This window comes from Barbus barbus (genome assembly GCF_936440315.1).
Source record: "Barbus barbus genome assembly, chromosome: 31".
Classification (NCBI taxonomy): Eukaryota; Metazoa; Chordata; class Actinopteri; order Cypriniformes; family Cyprinidae; genus Barbus; species Barbus barbus.
The window spans coordinates 10,878,144-10,897,474 of record NC_136759.1 but is presented as its reverse complement, the minus strand read 5'-3'; the positions used below and the strand labels follow the sequence as shown (position 1 = coordinate 10,897,474).

The window sequence follows — 19,331 nt, the reverse complement described above, 5'->3', positions numbered from 1 at the left end:
CCACCATGGCAAAAACAAAGAAAAAAAATATCTTGTATCTAACACACTTATCTGTATGACATACTGAGTTAACCCTAAAAAGTCTTCCTCCTTAACATGTAATGATCTGGCAATAAATAAACATGCATTGCTGTTGACCCAGAAACATTATTTCAAAACTCTTTTTCAGTTGTCATTTTGCATTCTAACTTCTTTTAGGGGGGGGGTCAAATAGCTGAAAGCACATTTAAAGATAAACAAGGTGAACAGACAGACAAACTGGAAGAGTGCACTCATCATTATCTGTTTTAGCAGAACTGTGCTAACAGAATGTTCTGGCACATGTATGTCATATCATTGATAAATGAAACCATAGCATCTACTAGCAGAAGAAAAAAATGTGTTGTACTATTTTATAAATGCAATGAGCCACTCGAGGCTCTGCTGCTTGTGAATATATTCTGTCATGCCAACTTTGAACTATATTCGTGGTTTTGAGAGTCTTATTGCAAAATTATAAACTTATAAACTAACGAATTAAAATCAGGCTTACCCTCCTCCCACAGCAATATATTCAGCACACAAATTGTCTAACATTTATTTCACCCCCTCCAGGTAAAATTTCACACGTTACTTCACCATGACACTCAGATTATGCTTTAGCCAGAATACCAGTCATTCTTCCGAATGATTCCTACAGTTTTGTTGTGTGCTTTGGGGATTTTTTTCTGCTTTGCAGCAGGTTTTACAGGAACCACCTGTTTTTGTAGTTTATGTATTTTCTTTGAAGCCATATACATACAGTTTAGTCTTATCAGACCACTTTTTATTTCAAAATGTTTCAGGTTGTCAAATGTCTTCTAGCAGACCACAGCAATGGTGCTGGACTTGGCTCAGTTTGGACATAGCTGTTTTCAGCCCACTCTTCTAAAGAGGTCTAAGGTTTGAAATGCCAAAGAGACTGATATCTGGCCATATTTGTAGCTCAGAAACGCCTGTTGCAGATTCTCTGTAAAGTTACGATGAAAATGTTAATTTTCTGTTTATTTTAATAACTGTTTTCAGTTATTTTAATAGCTGGTTTTTTTATTATTATTATTATTCAGAACTAGACCTATAAAATCCGAATATCACTGATTAATTTAGGTTACCAATTGTTTAACTTGGTAGGCATTTAATTATTTGAAGAATACATAAAGAAAATACATCTGTTAATTTTATTGACAGTTGCACATAAACACGGCTGTTTTTATTATTTATTTAGGCATTTTGCAGATGCTTTTATCCAAAGCGACTTACAAATGAGGACATAAGAAGCTATCAAAACCAACAATACAGATAATTATTATTATTATTTTTTAATAAAAAGACATAAAATAAAATTAGAATAGAGAGTGCGAGAGTTAGAGGGTCAAATAAAGATGGAACATCTTTTATAACATTCATACATGTATTTTATTTTATTATATCATAAAAATACAAAATTGTTCATTCATACTGACATGACTGTGCTGGCCATGAAAGAGATAAACATGGAGAAAGCGAGAATACTTTACATCTGTGATGACCCTTTCAAACAAAAATATCAGTTCTACTGCATTGAGCAACCAAGCAAGAGGTCATCTGTCAGAAAAGCTACCAAAAGACTTATTTAAAGTACTTATAAAGGAGAAACTTTGATATTAAACATTCCAACTGAACCTTCTTTGTTCTCTAACTGCTTCAATGGAACATATCACAACATGATTCGTTAATAAGCACAACAGACCACAAATAAAAACCAAATAATTTTACATTAAATTCCTGACACCTTTCAAGCCATTTAATCACTGAATTCGATATTTTGTAGTTTTTAGAGATACAGATTTCAACTGCAGCACTGGATTAGCGCTTCATCGTCACACTCCTTATCAGCACGTATTCCAAGAAGCCATTCCATTCATATTCTCGAGCGAACAGCCAATCAGAGGCCACGCGTTAACACATTTCCGCGAATCAGAAAGCGGTGCTCCTCCGTCGCCCCGGCAACTGTAATGACGTCGCTAGAGTATCCCGCCCATCAGTGTGTGTTCGAATCGTTAGGAGGCACGCGGCCATTACAATACGCTGTATTCAAACCGAACGCATCGCGATTTGAGGAACTAGACTATCACTGCTTAATTTTCTTTGTTTAAATTTCAGTTTTATTAAACTACATTTGAACTTTAAAGACGGCACTTTTGCCTGTTTTTCAAGCAGTCGTATATGTAAATCCAGTCGACGTCAGACGCTCCGCACATACAGCCTTCTCCGTTTGTTCATCTGAACGCCTGTATTTCGTTAAACAAGAAGATTCAGATTTAAGAGAATCGCTAAGATTTAGATGGCAAGCTTCCCAGATTTTGTCAACGAAAATGAAATAGGTGAGTGGTCTTACTGTTTAGTACATTTTTTAATCGTGTTTAAGTTATCCTATATAATTAATATTTACATTTGTGCAGCTATGGATTTATGTGGTTTAAAGTTACTTATAGTTTCAGTGTCTGTGTCGTGTTTCAGCCATATTATGACACAATTGTCGCTAAAACGCAGATTGAACTCAAACAAATGCGTACGCCGTGCATGTCCGTTAAAATACTGACAGTTATTTGAATATTTCAGTTATTGCCAGCGCTATAATTGTTGCGCCCCACATCCACACCCTCCCCGACCGTCAGCAGACCCCTGTGAATGACTCACACCACACCACTGATTCACATACACGTTACGCCTTGTTAATTATATAAACATTTACATTTTTGAAGGAAAAAAAAAAATTGGAAATTTTAATATCCAGGACGGCGTATTCATATAATGATTATTAACTATTCAGTCAGTCACTGAAGTGTGGTGCTAGCTGCTACTAGTCATTAACCTAGTAACGTTATTGTTTCTGTTAAAGGAATATCTGGTTTTTGTCAATTAATTCTATAGACATTTTACACACAACTGTTTACTAGTGTGTACAATTAAATGCGTTCCAATTGTTACATATTGACCATTGTAATAGTGAATTACTACTATTGTAATGAATAGGGTTAAATTAGAAAAAAATTAGATGCTCCACAAGATTTTCAAAATTATTTGCATATTAAAAGTCACAAAACATATCAATTAATTTAAAGGATTGTTCACCCCAATATCAAAATTCTGTCATTTACATTGGCTTTGTTTCTTCTGTGGAACATTAAAAAAAAGACATTTTGTGATTTATTTATTTATTTTATTTTTTTATTATTTTTTGTCCATACCATAGAAATCAATGGTAACCAAAACTGTTTGGTTTTGGAACATTCTTCAAAATACCATATTTTGTGTTAAATCATACAAGTTTGAAATGCCGTGATGGTGAGTAAATGATAACAGAATTTAAGTTTTTGGGTGAACTATTCATTTAAATGTATATTTTGATTTGCAAAAGTAGATGGAAATATAGTTATAATGTAACTCAATGACAGCTATGAAGGCAAAAATGCATGTTTGTTGTAAAACAGTAACAAAGTAGTTTGCCAACAAGTTTGGTTTTATAAAATGGTTTAAAGGCGTAAAAATGTGCTTTCTGTTGTAACAGGTAAAGCTAAGTTCATCGGGGAACTCATACCTCCTGTTGCTCCCTTTGACCAGAAGTCTGGACGGGAGACTTGGACTGTAGCTTTTGCACCTGATGGTTCCTTCTTCGCTTGGTCTCAAGGACATCGAATTGTGAGACTTGTACCATGGAAAAAATGCTTAGCCAGCTTGTGAGTATACACATTTATCTATTTGTTTCCCACTGTGGTGAGTTGTTACAATACAGCTTGTGTGTTGATGGACTGACAAAGGCAGTCTGCGCGTGTGCTGGTTGTCTGCTTTGGCCTTCTGGGCTTTCACATGGTTGCTATACCACAGTGGTGCCTAGTGTTTAGGCTGGTTTAGCATTCAGCGGCATGGCATAGATCAGCAGTCATCATCTCACCTTACCCTGTGGATAGAGAGACCGCTGTTGAGCGCACTGCCCTGCCAACCAGCTATTGTCCAGTACTGAATGCAGAGTCCTCATTATGAGGTTCACATCATTGCCCTCTGGCTGCATGCCTCAAAGTGAGCAACTTTTTGGGCTCTTTGCCAGTGTTAAATGCAGTAGGTCTCGTACTTTTCTGCAAAATTTGGGTACAAAATGATCAACCCAACAACTACTTCAGCAGTCATTATATAAAATGTGTAATTATCTTGTGCTTTCGGTGCAGGATTTGACATGCTCATGCTAGTGTTCTTCATAAAAATACTAGAAATATCATGGTAACATAAACCATGCAGACAACTTTAAAAGCTAAAGTAAAACTTTAACAGAAGTTATGATAGTTGGAAGTAAACAGTTTCTACATGTGTCCATAAAAGAGAACCATGGTATTGTAAAACTATTTTCAGTCATTCTACAATGAAGTTTAGTAACTTTATTAGTAGTTCTACACACAAAGGGCATCATTTGGTAGTTAAGTTTAGGTTCAGAATTTAACTAAAATATTAAGAAATAATTGGAAAAGACACATTTGCTTTACATTTACATTTGAGTTGATACCATAAAATGACACACTAAAACTGAAATAAGAGACAAAACACAGCAACATTACTAAAACTTTAAAGTTTACTAAAAGAAAACTAAAAAAGCTGTGTGATAGTATTTCATTGGCACTAAAATCAAAGGCACAATGTTATACAGGCTATTTGAGTCTTTATTATTCTTCTTAAATTAATTTGGCTTAGAATATACTAGAATCTTCCTTAAAGAGTTAGTTCAAATAAAAATTGTCATCACTTACTCAACCTCATGTTGTTCCAAAACCATAAGATTTATTAATCTCTAAAATTCAAATTTGACCTGGATGCTCTATTCGTATTGATTACTTTTACGGTCTCTTCATTTGTGTGTTTTGAAGACTAACAAAAGACTTGTAGGTTTTTGGGTAAACTATTCCTTTAATGCTAAAGCAGAAGGAAGCCACTGTGCTATTAAAAGCTTCAGCTGACACGTGGCAGGCTGTTTCAGTTCTGTAGCGCCTGTTCTGTATTCACACAATAACCTCTTGTAATGATTCCAGAACCTTATTTGATGAGCTTCTTGAACTGGCCAAGTGACGTTAAATGGGTCAAAGTTGATGCAACACTTCTGTAATCTCTAAGGCTGGGAGTTTACTTGGTGTTCAAATATTATGCAGCTTATTTCAACAGACGTGCTAGATAACATTTTTTAAAAGTAAAACGTCCTCTTGCTGTTTATGAACTTAAAGAGAAATTATGTTTTCCATCAAGGACAGACGTAATTCTCATACCAACGCAATAACTTTTTTCCTCTTTCCCTCACCCTAGTTCTGTAAGAAAGGAAGATCGGTCGAGCGGTGCAGGTCCTCGACGACTGTCCCGGCAGAACAGTGAGGGCAGTCTGCTGCCAGGCGAGCCCAGAGAGCACACCATCGACTGTGGTGACATTGTTTGGGGCCTGGCCTTTGGCTCCTCTGTTCCTGAAAAGCAGAGTCGCTGCGTTAATATCGAATGGCACAGGTTCAAGTTCGGCCAGGACCAGCTACTGCTGGCCACGGGCCTCAACAATGGCCGCATCAAAATCTGGGACGTCTATACAGGTGAGGGTCCTCTCACTGAATCAAGTATCACGGACTAATCTAGTATCATAGTTAATGTTTATCATTCAGTTTTTTTCCTGATGATTCTGCATTAGAGTAAATGTTTTAAAAATCACAGTCCACCCATGCCATCTTCTCTCAACACTTCTGCATGTCAGCTTCCTGTTTTTCTGTTTCCCAACAGATGTGTGTGCGCTCGTATGTGTGTGTAAGAGAGAGTGGAGGTGGTGGTTATATAAGATGTTGACATGATCTTTTAAGCCCTACCTTTTTGTCATTTTGACCCATTTCTATCACTTAATCATATTTTACAAATGGATGTCTTGTATACACATTGATTTTAAGCATTTTTATGCAGTCATCAGTCAGTGCTAAATTATTTTTATTACATATTTACTCAACCTTATAAGTACACTCTCCCTTACACAATACATCTCTCCACTTTATGAACCTTTGTACCACTTTTCCATTGGTTTCTTGGCCACTTAAGTTCTGCATCTGTGCCTCTGTACAAGTTTCACATTTTAATGGTCATAACAGCATGTGTAAATCTGCTAGCGGAGAACAAATCGCTGTTTTTGCGAAACAGAGAGGTGGTTGTTGTCTGCAGAAAAAGTAGTGACTCTTCTGAGTTGTTATATAATTAATTTTTGCCCAGCTGTAAAACGCATTAATAGGTGGGCAGGTCCTGTAAAGACACTGCCATTGGCTGTTCTAAAATGTTTTCTTCATGACTCCACCTCCCTTCTAACTAAAACCGCAATGACATAAATTTACCCAGCAGACTTGCTCTTTTCAGGGTGTGAGACTCCTCCTCCAGCTGCCTTTATTTTTCTCCCCTCTAAAGACATTCTGGAAATCTGATAGCAGTGTATGTTGTACAGTATCTCGACAGGATTTGCATCATACACCTATCATTCTATATGCTAAGTGAATGTATCTTTTCATGCTTGACAGGTTACAAATAGGCCCTGTTACTAAGCCTCAATCATATTTTAGAAACACACATTAAAGATTTTTGTTTTGTCACTGTAAATGTAAGCGTATTTACTTGTCTCAGTGTTTAGCACATCTGCCATTGCTAGGAAACGCTTATTTTTGTTTACTGTGTTGAGAGGTGCTGAAATCGCGTTTGGTCTCGTACTGTATCGCGTATCTTGTCAGTGTGTGCACTTGCTTGGCCATTTTTAGTTGATAAACAGGAAAGTGGGTCCAGCTGAATTAAAATGGTGATTTGTTGGATTGGTATAAAAAAGGTTATTATACCGCGGTGGCGGTCGCAGCAGTCGTCGTGTGAAGCCCTCCTAGTGTGAAGACCGAAAAGTGTAAAGACCATCAACTCTACCGTGCGACTCCACCGGGCAGGGACACTGGCAAGGGATAGAAGTATCGCTTTTTATTTTAGTTTATTCGTTTATATATTTATTATTGAAATGTTGTTATATGCATGTGTCAATTTTATTTAATTTCTTTATTTTCTTAAATATATGGGTATATAGTATTTATAGAGTTGTAACTTTTAATTTTAGTTACTTTTTCTTATTTGTAAGTCGCTTTGGAAAAAAAGCGTCTGCTAAATGACATAAGTAAGTAAATGCAGCTAATTATAGGGATTTAATGCGGATTAGCCTGGCAGGTGTCAGTGATTGTGCTTCCATATGCCTCTAGGCAATTCAGCACCTTTCATAAAGAAAGGGCTTAGATGTATAACTGCTCTATTTTTCTGAAACGCCTTGGGAAGTCCCTTTTTTAACATCTGCTCTAATAAGCGTAAAAGCCACAAACAGAATCTTCCTCTCTTTGATTCCTAAGAAGTCAATTGTGTTAAATGACAAGATGTTCATACAGATGCAACATTGATGCAGTTTAAATCGATTAACGTGGACTTTGTGCTGTAAACAGTGGTTCATCTGGAATGATTTGGCTGAAGGCTTTTTTTCAACCTTTATCCTCAATTTTGTTTTCTTCTGTACAGGAAAACTTTTGCTGAACCTGATGGACCACACAGACATTGTGCGAGACCTAACATTTGCCCCAGATGGGAGTTTAGTGCTGGTTTCTGCCTCAAGAGACAAGACTCTACGCGTATGGGACCTCAAAGATGACGGTGAGGATCAAATATTGATTTTGTATTTGGTGCCACTACCTTTTGTTTTTGTTTTTTTGAAGCTTTGCATATATTAATATTAACATGTTAGAGCTGTTGTGTAACCCCAAGCTGAAAAGTCTCTGGAGTAGATGTGTCTTGCACAGCAGCCTGCTTTGTTTTCTGCAGCCCATTTATTTTCATTTCTTCTCCGTGGAGTTCAGCACACACTCGAGATTTGGGCATTAGGTGGGGTGAAGTAGTTATATGAAGAAAATAATTGGATGCCAAGTCCGAAAGAATGTTTGCTGATATTTTCTCTATTTCATGCAAGATCCTTGGACAAACTTGCTGTTTTAATAGTTCGGCCACATGAATCTTATTTATATGCTGGGAACTTGAAAATAAAATGGAGCTCACTGTATTTGCAAACTTTTTTTTAACTAATCATGAAGGAATGTTGGCCATAGTTCAGCTAAATTTTCCCCAGTCTCAAAGTGGACACTATTGGAACGTGAAAAAGAATTTAGCTACTGGCTAAAGTATATTTATTTTATTGTTATAAGGCATCAGCATTGCTTTCAAAGGATGAATATTGTATTGGGAAAGGTCTTTATTATTGTAAACTGTTTGCATAATGTTTATTGTAAATTGTAACATAATTTTACTTTTAATAGGAAATTTTAATAGCCAACTATAAATGTTATAACAGAAAACAAAGTATTACTATACATTAAACAATCTATATTATTTGTCCATAGGTAACATGGTGAAAGTACTCCGTGGCCATCAAAACTGGGTCTACTGCAGCGCTTTCTCACCGGATTCATCTGTCCTTTGTTCTGTAGGCGCAGGCAAAGCGGTACGTTTTGCAGTTCTTTCTTCCTCTTTATTACCTGTTTGGTGTGTTTCTCACTGTTAATAGTTCTGCTATGACCAATCAATGAGTGCTAAGTAAATCTTTATATATCATCATAATGCTCAGTGCCATAACCTGCTTCTATAAACCTTGCCTGTAGTTTTGGTTTTTGGTTTGTTTTTGTTCATACAAATGAGTGCCTGGTCTTTATGCGCATGTAGATAAAAATGCAAGTGGCTTATGAATCTTCTTCACCCATAAAGCTGTTCTTGATATTACTGTTAATAACATTTTAAGAGACTTCAATAATGGACAATATTTTTCATAAATATAATTTGGATAAATTATGATGTCCTTATATCTTTCCCACAAACATAGTGGTCTTAAATCTGCTATCAAAACTGGTATCAAGAACTTGAACAAAAATTCAAATGTTTGGGGTCAGTAAGAAAAGTATACTTTCCTTTAAAAAAACAAAAACAACTTTTAAAGTGTCCTTTTAGTTTAGTTTCAGTTTTAAAGAATTAGCACAGTTGATTTCAACATTCATAATAAATGTTTCATGAGCACCAAAATAGCATATTAGAATGATTTCTGAAGGATCATGTGACACTGAAATGTGGAGTTATAGCTGCTTTGCCATCACAGAATTAAATTACATTTCAAAATACATTCAAAAAGAAAATGTATATTTTAAATTGTATTAATATTTTCCAGTGTTACTATTTTTACATTTTTAAAAACTTACTGACTTCAAACTTTTGAACAGTAGTGTATTGTCTGTAGCTGTCATGCTGGTTGTGTGTGAAAGCCCTTATGGCACAATGAAGAAAATATTCCAGTCAGTAAGTCATCCCTGAAACCAGCTCTCGAGTCTTTCCGACTCTTAGCCAACTCTCCTCCCATGAACATGCAGCAGTGGTTGAACTGTACGGTTTTGTGTGTCCATAAGTGTCTTGCTTTCCCTGTCCCAGGTGGTGGCAGAGCTCTGTGTTTGAGTGATTTTGAGGGAAGCGCCGCGCTGACATATAGAGCAGCCGGTGCGGACCACGCGGGGCACGGCTGCCATCGCGGCCCCCGTTGGACGCTCATGTGCCCGTGCCCACGCCCCTGGGGTTTCCATGCTCCTGCCCACAAGGGCTTCCTGTACGTAGGTTCTGCTCCATGTCTGTCTACCTCCCGCTGTCGCAGTTCTCACTTCTTTTACCTTATCTCTCAGAAGAGTTGACAGTGAAATCCCCTTCCCTTCCTACCCCCTACTTCCCTTCCTTAACTCTTTTCCATCTCTATATTCAGTAGCATTCCCATCATCTACACATTTGACCTAAAACAGGAACTCTAGATATTGTCTTTTGTACGTGTACATAAGTCAGCCAGTAGAGCCCCACCCCCCCATTCATTAGTGTCTCATGACACCTCTGATACGCAATGCTCGTACAGATTTTTCTGTACTTAACGCCCTAGTCAGACTGTTCTGTAATGGTAGTAGTAAGGGAGGGGGAGGGGGTGCATTGTTGGCATGTGTGAGCAATGAAAGGGCTCCTTGTGACTCAAAAGACTGCCTGCAGACCGATAATGTCAGTCTAATGTGGAATTACTCGGATAGGGAAAATGGGTTACGCAAGTTTATCATTCCTTGTTGCATCATACATGAAGCCACCAGAAGCAAGACCTGTGGGTACTTTCCATGCTGGTTGCATTTTACTAAGTGAGAGTGCATTTTGTTTTCCATTTGTGAATAATCCTGAAAGCAGAGGTTGTTTTAGCAACGCCAGCTCGAGAACTTCAGCAAACACCAACTTGTTTTTCCTAATTTGTAAGGAACCACCAATTAATAGTAGCATTTGTTTCTCCTAAAGGTGCATAAAACCACACTAGTTCAACTTCCAAAAAAGGTTGTAATTTTTCTTTCACGTGCAAGATATCTGCTTTAGCTTAACATTGAATGCTGGCAGTAGTTGTGCACCCTGAAGCCCTTTTATCTCACATTGCCAAGTTAGAGAAAATGGTAAATTAGCCTTGTATAACGCATCGTTGTAGTTTCTCCAACAACACCAGAATGTTTAAACGGCAGTTATCTATTGAATAAATAAATATGTACAATTTTGCTCAAGTGCAATGTCTGTAGCTTATAAGAAATTAAACAAGAATGTTTTCTAATTATAAAGACCATGCAGGGACCTTGTTTTCTTGGCACTCAAAAATACGCTCTTAAGGTGTGGTCACATTAAAGAAATGTTGCAGTCTAAAAAGCTGTAATCATTTGTTAAAAGTATAGCGATGAAGCATAGCTCACACTTAAGTCACTTTTGAACCAAGCAGCTTTTGGTTTCTGATCCCATGTTTCTGAAACCATTTGGAAATCTATGTGGGGTAATCTATAGCCCTCACATGGTTCCCAATTGTATGGATTTGTATTGAAATCAATAGATTTCGCCCATGAAAATTTGCCAAACAGCAGTAAATGTGGACACATTTGCTCTTTCTTAAATGTAAAAATTGTGCTGGAGCAAATAAAGCACTAGAAAGTCTAATGGTTGATTCATTAGCAGAGTTTGCAGTGACATGTCTGTATTCTGTGTTTGCCAAAGGAGTCAACCTTTTGGCCATCAAATGTTCTTTTCTCTTGCAGTATCTCTGTCTCTTCGTAGGCCTCCACCGGCGCGGTGCAAGCCTATTGTAATCTCAAGTGAACTAAAACTGAAAGGGGATACCAGTGGAGTAACATAATGTTACCTTAAGTTACTACTTGTTTGTATTATTTTTTTTTTTACACATTATGTAGTAATTCTTGGAATAATGTAATTTTATGTATGTAAATGTAATTTTATATTTACACTCTAGTATTTCTGAATCATTGTAGATTTTAATTTTAAAAATGTGAGCATTGATGTAATGTAAAGACTTGCAACTGCTCGCTGCTCTGTAGAGTTTGACATTGTGCAGTTTTGTGCAACTAAGCCTTGCTGTTTCATTGGCATGTGCTACTTTTTCTGGGTTTGGCGGTAGTGCTTAAGATTTTCCTAAAAAATGACACTGAGCACATTTTGATCTTGTTGTTTAATTTTAATTAATTGAATTCTTTGTCTCTGAACAGTGTGGAAGAACATGGTACGCTATAACACCTGTCTTTTGCATTGCAGGTTTTCCTGTGGGACATGGATAAGTACACTCTGATCCGCAAGCTGGAGGGCCATCATAACGACGTGGTGTCCTGTGAGTTCTCTCCTGACGGGGCCTTGCTGGCCACAGCTTCCTACGACACCCGTGTCATCGTGTGGGACCCTCATACAGCCACCGTTCTGCTTGAGCTGGGGTACATGACTTGTTTTTCCACCCCCTTTTCCTCTTCTAGCTCCGTTACCCCCTTTTCCACCAAGGCAGTTCCAGTGCTGGTTCGGAGCCAGAGCCTAGTTTCAAACCAGTTCTTTGTTTTTCGACACCCAAAGCTTTGGTGGAAAAAGGGGTATGTGTGATTTCTCTCTCAAGCTCATGTTGTTTAACCAATCTCTTATCTTCCCTTCAGACATCTCTTCCCTCCTCCCTCACCCATATTTGCTGGAGGAGCAAATGATCGATGGGTTCGCTCTGTCACCTTTTGTCATGACGGTCGGCACATTGCCAGTGTCACTGATGACAGGTAAGATAATACAAACACGCGGTTATTTGCTTTTGAAAACTCGACATTGATTGTTTGTGTTGCAGTTAGTAGCCTGCATTAAGCGTTAGGGCGATAGGGGCTCTGGAAGGAGTGTGTTTTGTTGCAGGGCCTCTTTCTGGGAAAGATCACATGCCTCTCACATGATGTCCATTAATCACTATGAGGCACCCAGTTTGCCTTCGCCGCGCCTCCTGCTGATTCTGGGTGGAGGCATCTCTCTCTCGCTCTCTCATATACTGAGAGAATGAAAGCAGTTGTACTCTACAAAATGGCGGATGATAAATTTGCATTTACTGTGCATATGATTTATTTTGCGGTTATGTACAAATGATAGGATCTCTTGTTCACCAAGGCTGTTTACTTGATCAAAAATAGTCATTTAAAAGACCTATTTTAAATTGTAATATAATGTAATTTATTCCTGTGATGGCAAAGCTAAATTTCAGCAGAAATAGAAGACTTTTGTAACATCATAAATGGCTCTACTGTCACTTTTTTGTAAGTTTAGTGTGTCCTTGCCGAAAAAAAGTATTAATCTTCCTGACCCCAAATTTTAAACAGTACTGTATAAAAATCTTATAAAATCTGTGGTGGAAAAACAAAAACAATCAACTGGAATTTTCATTTTTCAGGCTGGTGCGTTTTTGGAGAATCGATGAGAAGAGTCCTCAAGCCATCGCCCCTCTCACTAATGGCCTCTGTTGTGCCTTTTCTACTGACGGAAGTGTCTTAGCTGCTGGGTACGAATCTGTTACTCCATTGTTTGCTGGGTAGTGTTACTACATAAATGATCAAATCTGTATCTTGGCCTCTAACTGTTCTTCTGTTTTGAGATGAAGCCAAAAATAACTTTCATAACACTTTGTTTAAGAGTATCCTGAACGATCTATTATAAAAGAAATGCACCAAACCGGTTCTGCAGCTTCTGTCGTATATGATATTATTTAGATGAGTTGGCTGTCCCACATACTCTCATACTTTTCTGCATGACAGCAGTCTGACAAAGCTAAATTGGCCAGTTGTACTGTACAAACACAACCAGAGCCTGTTCAAGATGATGTACAAGAGCTGATAACATGTAAAAACTGTAACTTGAATGCAATGTAAGTCGCTTTGGATAAAAGCGTCTGCTAAATGCATAAATGTAAATATAGTTTACTGGAATGCAGAATACGTGTCAGTGCCAAGTTAAACTAAATGGCATCCCGTTCTCGTCTCACAGGTCTCGTGATGGCAGCGTGCATTTCTGGGCTTCTCCACGCAGCATTGCTAGCCTCCAGCACCTGTGCCGCCTGACCCTGCGGCGAGTCATGCCCACCCAGCAGGTTTATACGCTGCCCATTCCTTTCTCCATGCAAGACTACCTGGCATACAAGACGCTTTAAGTTGGAACGCAAAACACGCCACTCTGTGAAACCAATGACATGTGCGAGGGTTTTTTTTTCCTCTAAAAAAATAACAAAAAAATTTCTGCTCAAACCAATCCCCTGAAGAAGGCTTGGTTGGCTCTTTTTGTACTTATTTATTTTTCAATTTTTTTTTTAAAGTTTAGTTTTCCTAGTTGTATTTCAATGCTTTGTTCAAATTTGTCTTTTTTTTTAAGTTCATATCAGCTAGTGGCCTTCAGACAACCTTAATATATCAGCAGATCACATTTTGTTTTTTTTTAATCTGGCACAATTTGTACAGCACTCTAGAGTTGGTAAATGATGGGTGAAAGTGGCGCTTTCTCTGGCTCAGTTTAAGGTGTTCCTAAACTGAGTTTAAAGTGATGTGACGGGGGATTGTCTCCCGAATGTTCTGCAGTGTTTTCTTTTTTCCGTGCTGGCTGTGAGAGGGATTGAAGGGATGTGACAATGTGAAAGTGTGTATGTGTGCGTGCATGTGATGGGAATGTAGTTGGGTAATTCAGGGACACAAGTAGTGCCTCCCCTTGACATGCCTCTTTAGAGAAAAGAAACATCCACACGCTTATGCTGCTTCAGTAACGGCCTTTATCATCACAAGCCTAAAACTTCTGTAACACATGGGCTAATTTGTTTCCTCCACAAATTGTATATTTTTTGCCTGTACAGAGATTTGTAAAGGCACGTGTATATACATATGTTTGTGTAAAAATATGTAGCTTCAATTTTTTTTCATGCTTCTCATACATCACTTTATAATGCTTTTATTGAAAGTCTGCTCTGTACATGGTCTTTTCTCTTGTGCAATGATGATGTTTTGTAGGGGACTGACACGCAAGTTTGCATCGAGGAGAAACTGCCAGCCAGTTTGATGAGATTTTAACTAACTAGCAGTGAAATTGATGCCAGATCTTTGATTTCTCGTTCCAAATAAATTGCCACTGACTTCCACTCGCTGTATCTGCTATGAAAAATGGCACTTGTCTCACCACTTAACTCACAATCGAACCTCAGTCTGTTAACACTGCCATTTAAGACAGCCTTGTGTGTTTTAACAGAGAGCCACAGTGAGGTTTTGGGGAGGTAGTCTTGTTTCGGCGTGTCTCATCTACCTCTCATTTTGAGGAACTGGTTTATTGGATGTCCTGGAACAAAAAGGCATGATTCTGTTTATTGACTGTATAACGCATGTGACCCTGCCTGTCATTTAAAGCAATTGAACGGTATCAATTAATGTGGCAAATTCATCTGGTCATGCTGTCGAACAGTCTTGGCAATAAAAATGTGTTGGAAAAAGCTGATGCCAAAGATCCCCTTGGGTTCTTATTGATGTGATTGGCACAGTCAGTTTTCTCTTACCTTCATTTATGGCTAAAACTTGAAAGTCTTTTTATGTATGTGTTTTTCTGCTTGGGTGTATGAAGAAGGCTGATGTTCAACAGATTGGGTTTTCTTTAGACCAATTCCTGTAAAGTAGATCTAGAAAGGATACATACATTTGAACACTTCAGATGCAGTTCTTTAGAATTTGGTGGTAGTATTTTTCAATCGTTATTGAATATTATAGAGATGCTTGGAAACTAGGTTATTTGTCCAACTGTTTCAGACAGAATACCTAATGCTGTGCTCAACTGGAGCAAGTGAATTTATCAAAGTCATTTTATGAGAATGTATTTTCTCCTCCAGTCAGTGGGGATTTTGTTTGTTTTATGATTGTCGAAATAAAGTATTTTAAATCATTTTGACATGAAGTTTTGTTTTAAAGTCTAACACTAAATATTAAATATAGTTTGTATATGTATGAATTGTTTTACGTGTGTGTGTGTGTGTGTGTGTATATATATATATATATATATATATACACACACACGCAAATGTGTGTATACACCAGTGCTTTGTTTGATCAAAAATGCTGTAAATCATCAATGCTGTAAACAGTTGTGCTACTTAATTTTTATTTTATTTTTTGTTGAAACTGATATATTTTTTTATGATGCTTTGTTAAATGGAAAGTTCAAAGGTACATTTACTTGTAACAAATGTCTGTTGCTTTTTTTGATCAATTGAATACATCCTGGCTGAAGATAGACAGACAGACCAACTGACTGATTGAAATAATTATTTACTTATATTGGAATATTTACATATTGGCATTATAATGAAAATGTACAAAAATAGACCTAAATAAATCTAAAAACCTTTCAATTTTGGTATCTATGAACAAAAAAACAGCAAGGGCTTGGTAGATCTCAGTTCAGTAGGTTATTGACTCATCAGTGACTGAACAAACAAGAATCTCTGTGAGATTTCACAGCTGTACTAATCTTCCCAGGCTCCACATAACAAACAAGTCACTCCTCAAGAACCCTTATAGAAAACTATGGCAAGCCAATTTGAATTTTATTCATTCTCAGGATATGAATTCTTAATATCAATTCAATTTTTCATAGTAAAACACTAATGCTTGATATTGTGGCAATATGTGATCAGGTAGGGGAAGTTACCAATAAGAAAAATCCTATAATTGACTATGCCACCAGGAATACACCAGGACAGAACAGCCCCATACAAGGGCACAGGTCCGTTGCCCAAAGGCAGGGCGAGCATAATATAGACAAGATCAACAAGAATTTCTTTATTCAATCACACAATTAAATAAAAACACAGTCAGTCTATACAAAATGTCACACAAGGTCTCAAATCACAAACAATACCAGGAACATACAAAATTAAAAAGAAAACAAAAATCAAGAGATAAAGAGGGAGGTGACCAACAGAAACCCTCAATACCCATGACACAATCTTGTGAAAAACAAGGCAAAAATGTTAAGCACAGCACTCCATGTGGACACATCAGTACAGGGTACCATGGCCTTTAAAGACCTAAATCCAAAAAACAATACAAAAAGGCAAATCAAGTCAATTCAATAACAGCTTACACACACAAACACCACCACTGACATTAAGGAGGGAAGTAAAATGGCCAAGAAGAGTCAGATTACAAGAATTTAGCCTCCCAGCTAACTCACGCGCAATCCTGTGCCAGTGCTTCAAACAAATAAAACAACCAAAATAACAGAATGGACCCAGGTGAGTTCCAGACAATACCAGACAATGCTATAAAACCTGATATCAAGACTTTAATTGCTGATATCAACAATACATATGTTTACATGTTAAAAGGGCGACAAAACTGTTACAGATATCAAAAATGCATTTCTTAGTTACAATTCTAAATGCACATATCAGCTTTGTATTTCTTACTACTAGAAATATCATTTTTGATATCAATAATCAAATTTTTACTAGTAAAAATGAATTATTGATATCAAGAATTCATTGTCACTAGTTGAAATGTATGTATTTCTGATATCAACAATTGGGCGGGTAATTTCTGATATCTAAAATGACTTTTGTTACTAGTAACGATCACATTCATTATATCAAAAATGAACATTGTCACTATAGTGACAATTAAATTGTTGATATCAAGAATTCATATCCTGAGAATGAATAAAAGTCAAAACGGCTTGCCGTAGAAAACAGCATTCCAATCTTAAGCCCTATTGCAAATTAAATCTGCTAGAGTTAATGACCATTTTGGTTTTATATTCATTCAGAACAGTATTTTGTAAATAATTTAAAACAATGTTTTCAGAGTTACATTTTCTGAGGTCACTTACATAGTGTGGAAACTTAGTGTTTTAGACTCTGTCCAAAAGGCATAAAAGGTCATTATCGGGTTTATTATTGACTAGCAGCAGTAATGCTATCGGGTTAAATATTACCTACTGCCAATAAAACTGAAGCTTCAAAGAGACAAAAATCATTATTTTTATATATATGGAGGTATAAATCACTGCATGTTTCACACTCAAGTCCTGGAATATAAAGCTAGATCAATCTGAAAACTTGTCTTATATGTCACAACCTGTCTATAGTGACTCAACTTCTAGATGTTTCTAGCATACAGGAGGAGACAAAGACCGGTTAAGCGAGGTCACAGTGGTCTTTTCATTGGCCTTGAGAATGAAATAATGTTGCAAAATGTGTGTGCTAAAGTTGTCAGTGGTTTAATGATAAATGCCACAAAATATGCAATCCATGCAATTCAAAATGAAGCAGTCCAACGAAAGCACCGTGTGGAGAGATTCACTTACTTCTATATCCTGCAATCAAAGAAAAGGTCAGCTGCACTGGTCTGGATTGCTATTTATAACCTTAAAGTGTAAAATGAGCAGATGGATTCAGGGATACAACACTACATCTGACATAGCACAGGTCTGTAGACAGCCTGTGGATCATCAAGCCAAAACATATCACACCAGTATAACACATTAAACAGATGTGTGCTTCCATGTAGGCCTATAGACAAATATGTATGTACACCTATCTAGATATTATTGTTGCTAGATACAATTTTCGCATGACTATGCACTATATATATATATATATATATATATATATATATATATTATGCCCAAGCTCTTTTAAGGGGTACTGTGTGCAGCTATTAGATGTGAGCAGAAAATAAACTCTGTCTGTCTTATGTAACATTGCCAAGAAAGGGAAGTTTACAAGCAACATTCCAATGCCATACAGGCTCCGCTTAGTCATCCAAAACATAATTATTATTTTTTAAAGAAATCAAATGATGGTCTACTTTTTTTGTGATCAAGATATTAATTTTAATAGTAGGCCTATTAACATTAATATTTTTGTTCTCATCAAGCAAATTTATTTGTATTGCTTTTATCGTCAAGCAAATTTAGCCTATTCACCGCAGTTCCATTGACAAAATACATTTAAGTAATGACACACGTTATCTCAATAAATAAATAAATAACAAACAAAAATATGGTTTGATTTTATCGTCTTGGTTCCGATTATTCTCTTCTCAGTGCGGCGCGCGCGTGCCTACGTAACTTCACAAACAAACTTTTCATCCAATCATGTGATAGCAATTCCAACAACGTCTCCTCTACTTTGTTTTCACGATTTAATCTGTTTTTACGATTTGTATTTTTTGAAACAAAAGTAATGTCGATTATGGTCAGTCACGTAATGTCAGAGATTAAATTATATGAGTTATAAAATGTTATTAATTACAGTATAGGCCTAAAAATGTTAATTAAAATAAAATTATACTATATTATTATAGTCCCAAAGAAACATAATTATATATATATATATATAAAAGTTTTTAATGTTTATTTTAATTTTATTATTTTTCAGCGAGTTTCAATTCTGCCTCAAATTCATTCCGTAAATGCTGCCAAGGTTCACTAGAATCTGGGACACGACGTCAGAGAGAGCAGCGTGACCGAGGTTGCAGTGCTTGTCATTCTCACTCTGTCCAGATTGCTTTAGCAGCTCCTGGCTGTGGGTCTCTAGGTCTCTGGTGTGAGTGCGCTATCTAGCTGCAGCTGCTGTAGTTACTGTGCGACTTGCATGAAATTGCAAGAATGAATTTCCATTCATGACAGCATGCAAAAAAATAAAATAAAATAAAATAAATGGTCTGGATGGTTTTTAAACCAAACATATTTTATGCTGTAAACCTGTAAAAGGCATTTAAAATGTTTTAAAATATGTATAAATATATTTTCATGATAAATTGTCCTGAGGTGTGTGTGTGTGTGTGTGTGTGTGTGTAGAGAGAGAGAGAGAGAGAGAGTAACGAAATGTCAAACTAAACTACTAG

At 36.8% G+C, this 19,331-nt stretch overlaps 1 protein-coding gene across 1 annotated transcript; it reads left to right on the top strand.

Moving 5' to 3' along the window:
- Positions 1 to 2,040: 2,040 nt before the first annotated feature.
- On the top strand, positions 2,041 to 15,829 carry wsb1 (WD repeat and SOCS box containing 1). The gene is made up of 9 exons (XM_079388219.1): positions 2,041 to 2,381; positions 3,569 to 3,737; positions 5,344 to 5,615; positions 7,591 to 7,722; positions 8,463 to 8,563; positions 11,704 to 11,876; positions 12,087 to 12,200; positions 12,854 to 12,961; positions 13,444 to 15,829. Exons 1-9 carry the CDS (start codon positions 2,342 to 2,344, stop codon positions 13,604 to 13,606), a joined length of 1,272 nt encoding a protein of 423 aa, XP_079244345.1. The 5' UTR covers positions 2,041 to 2,341; the 3' UTR covers positions 13,607 to 15,829.
- Positions 15,830 to 19,331: the final 3,502 nt, after the last annotated feature.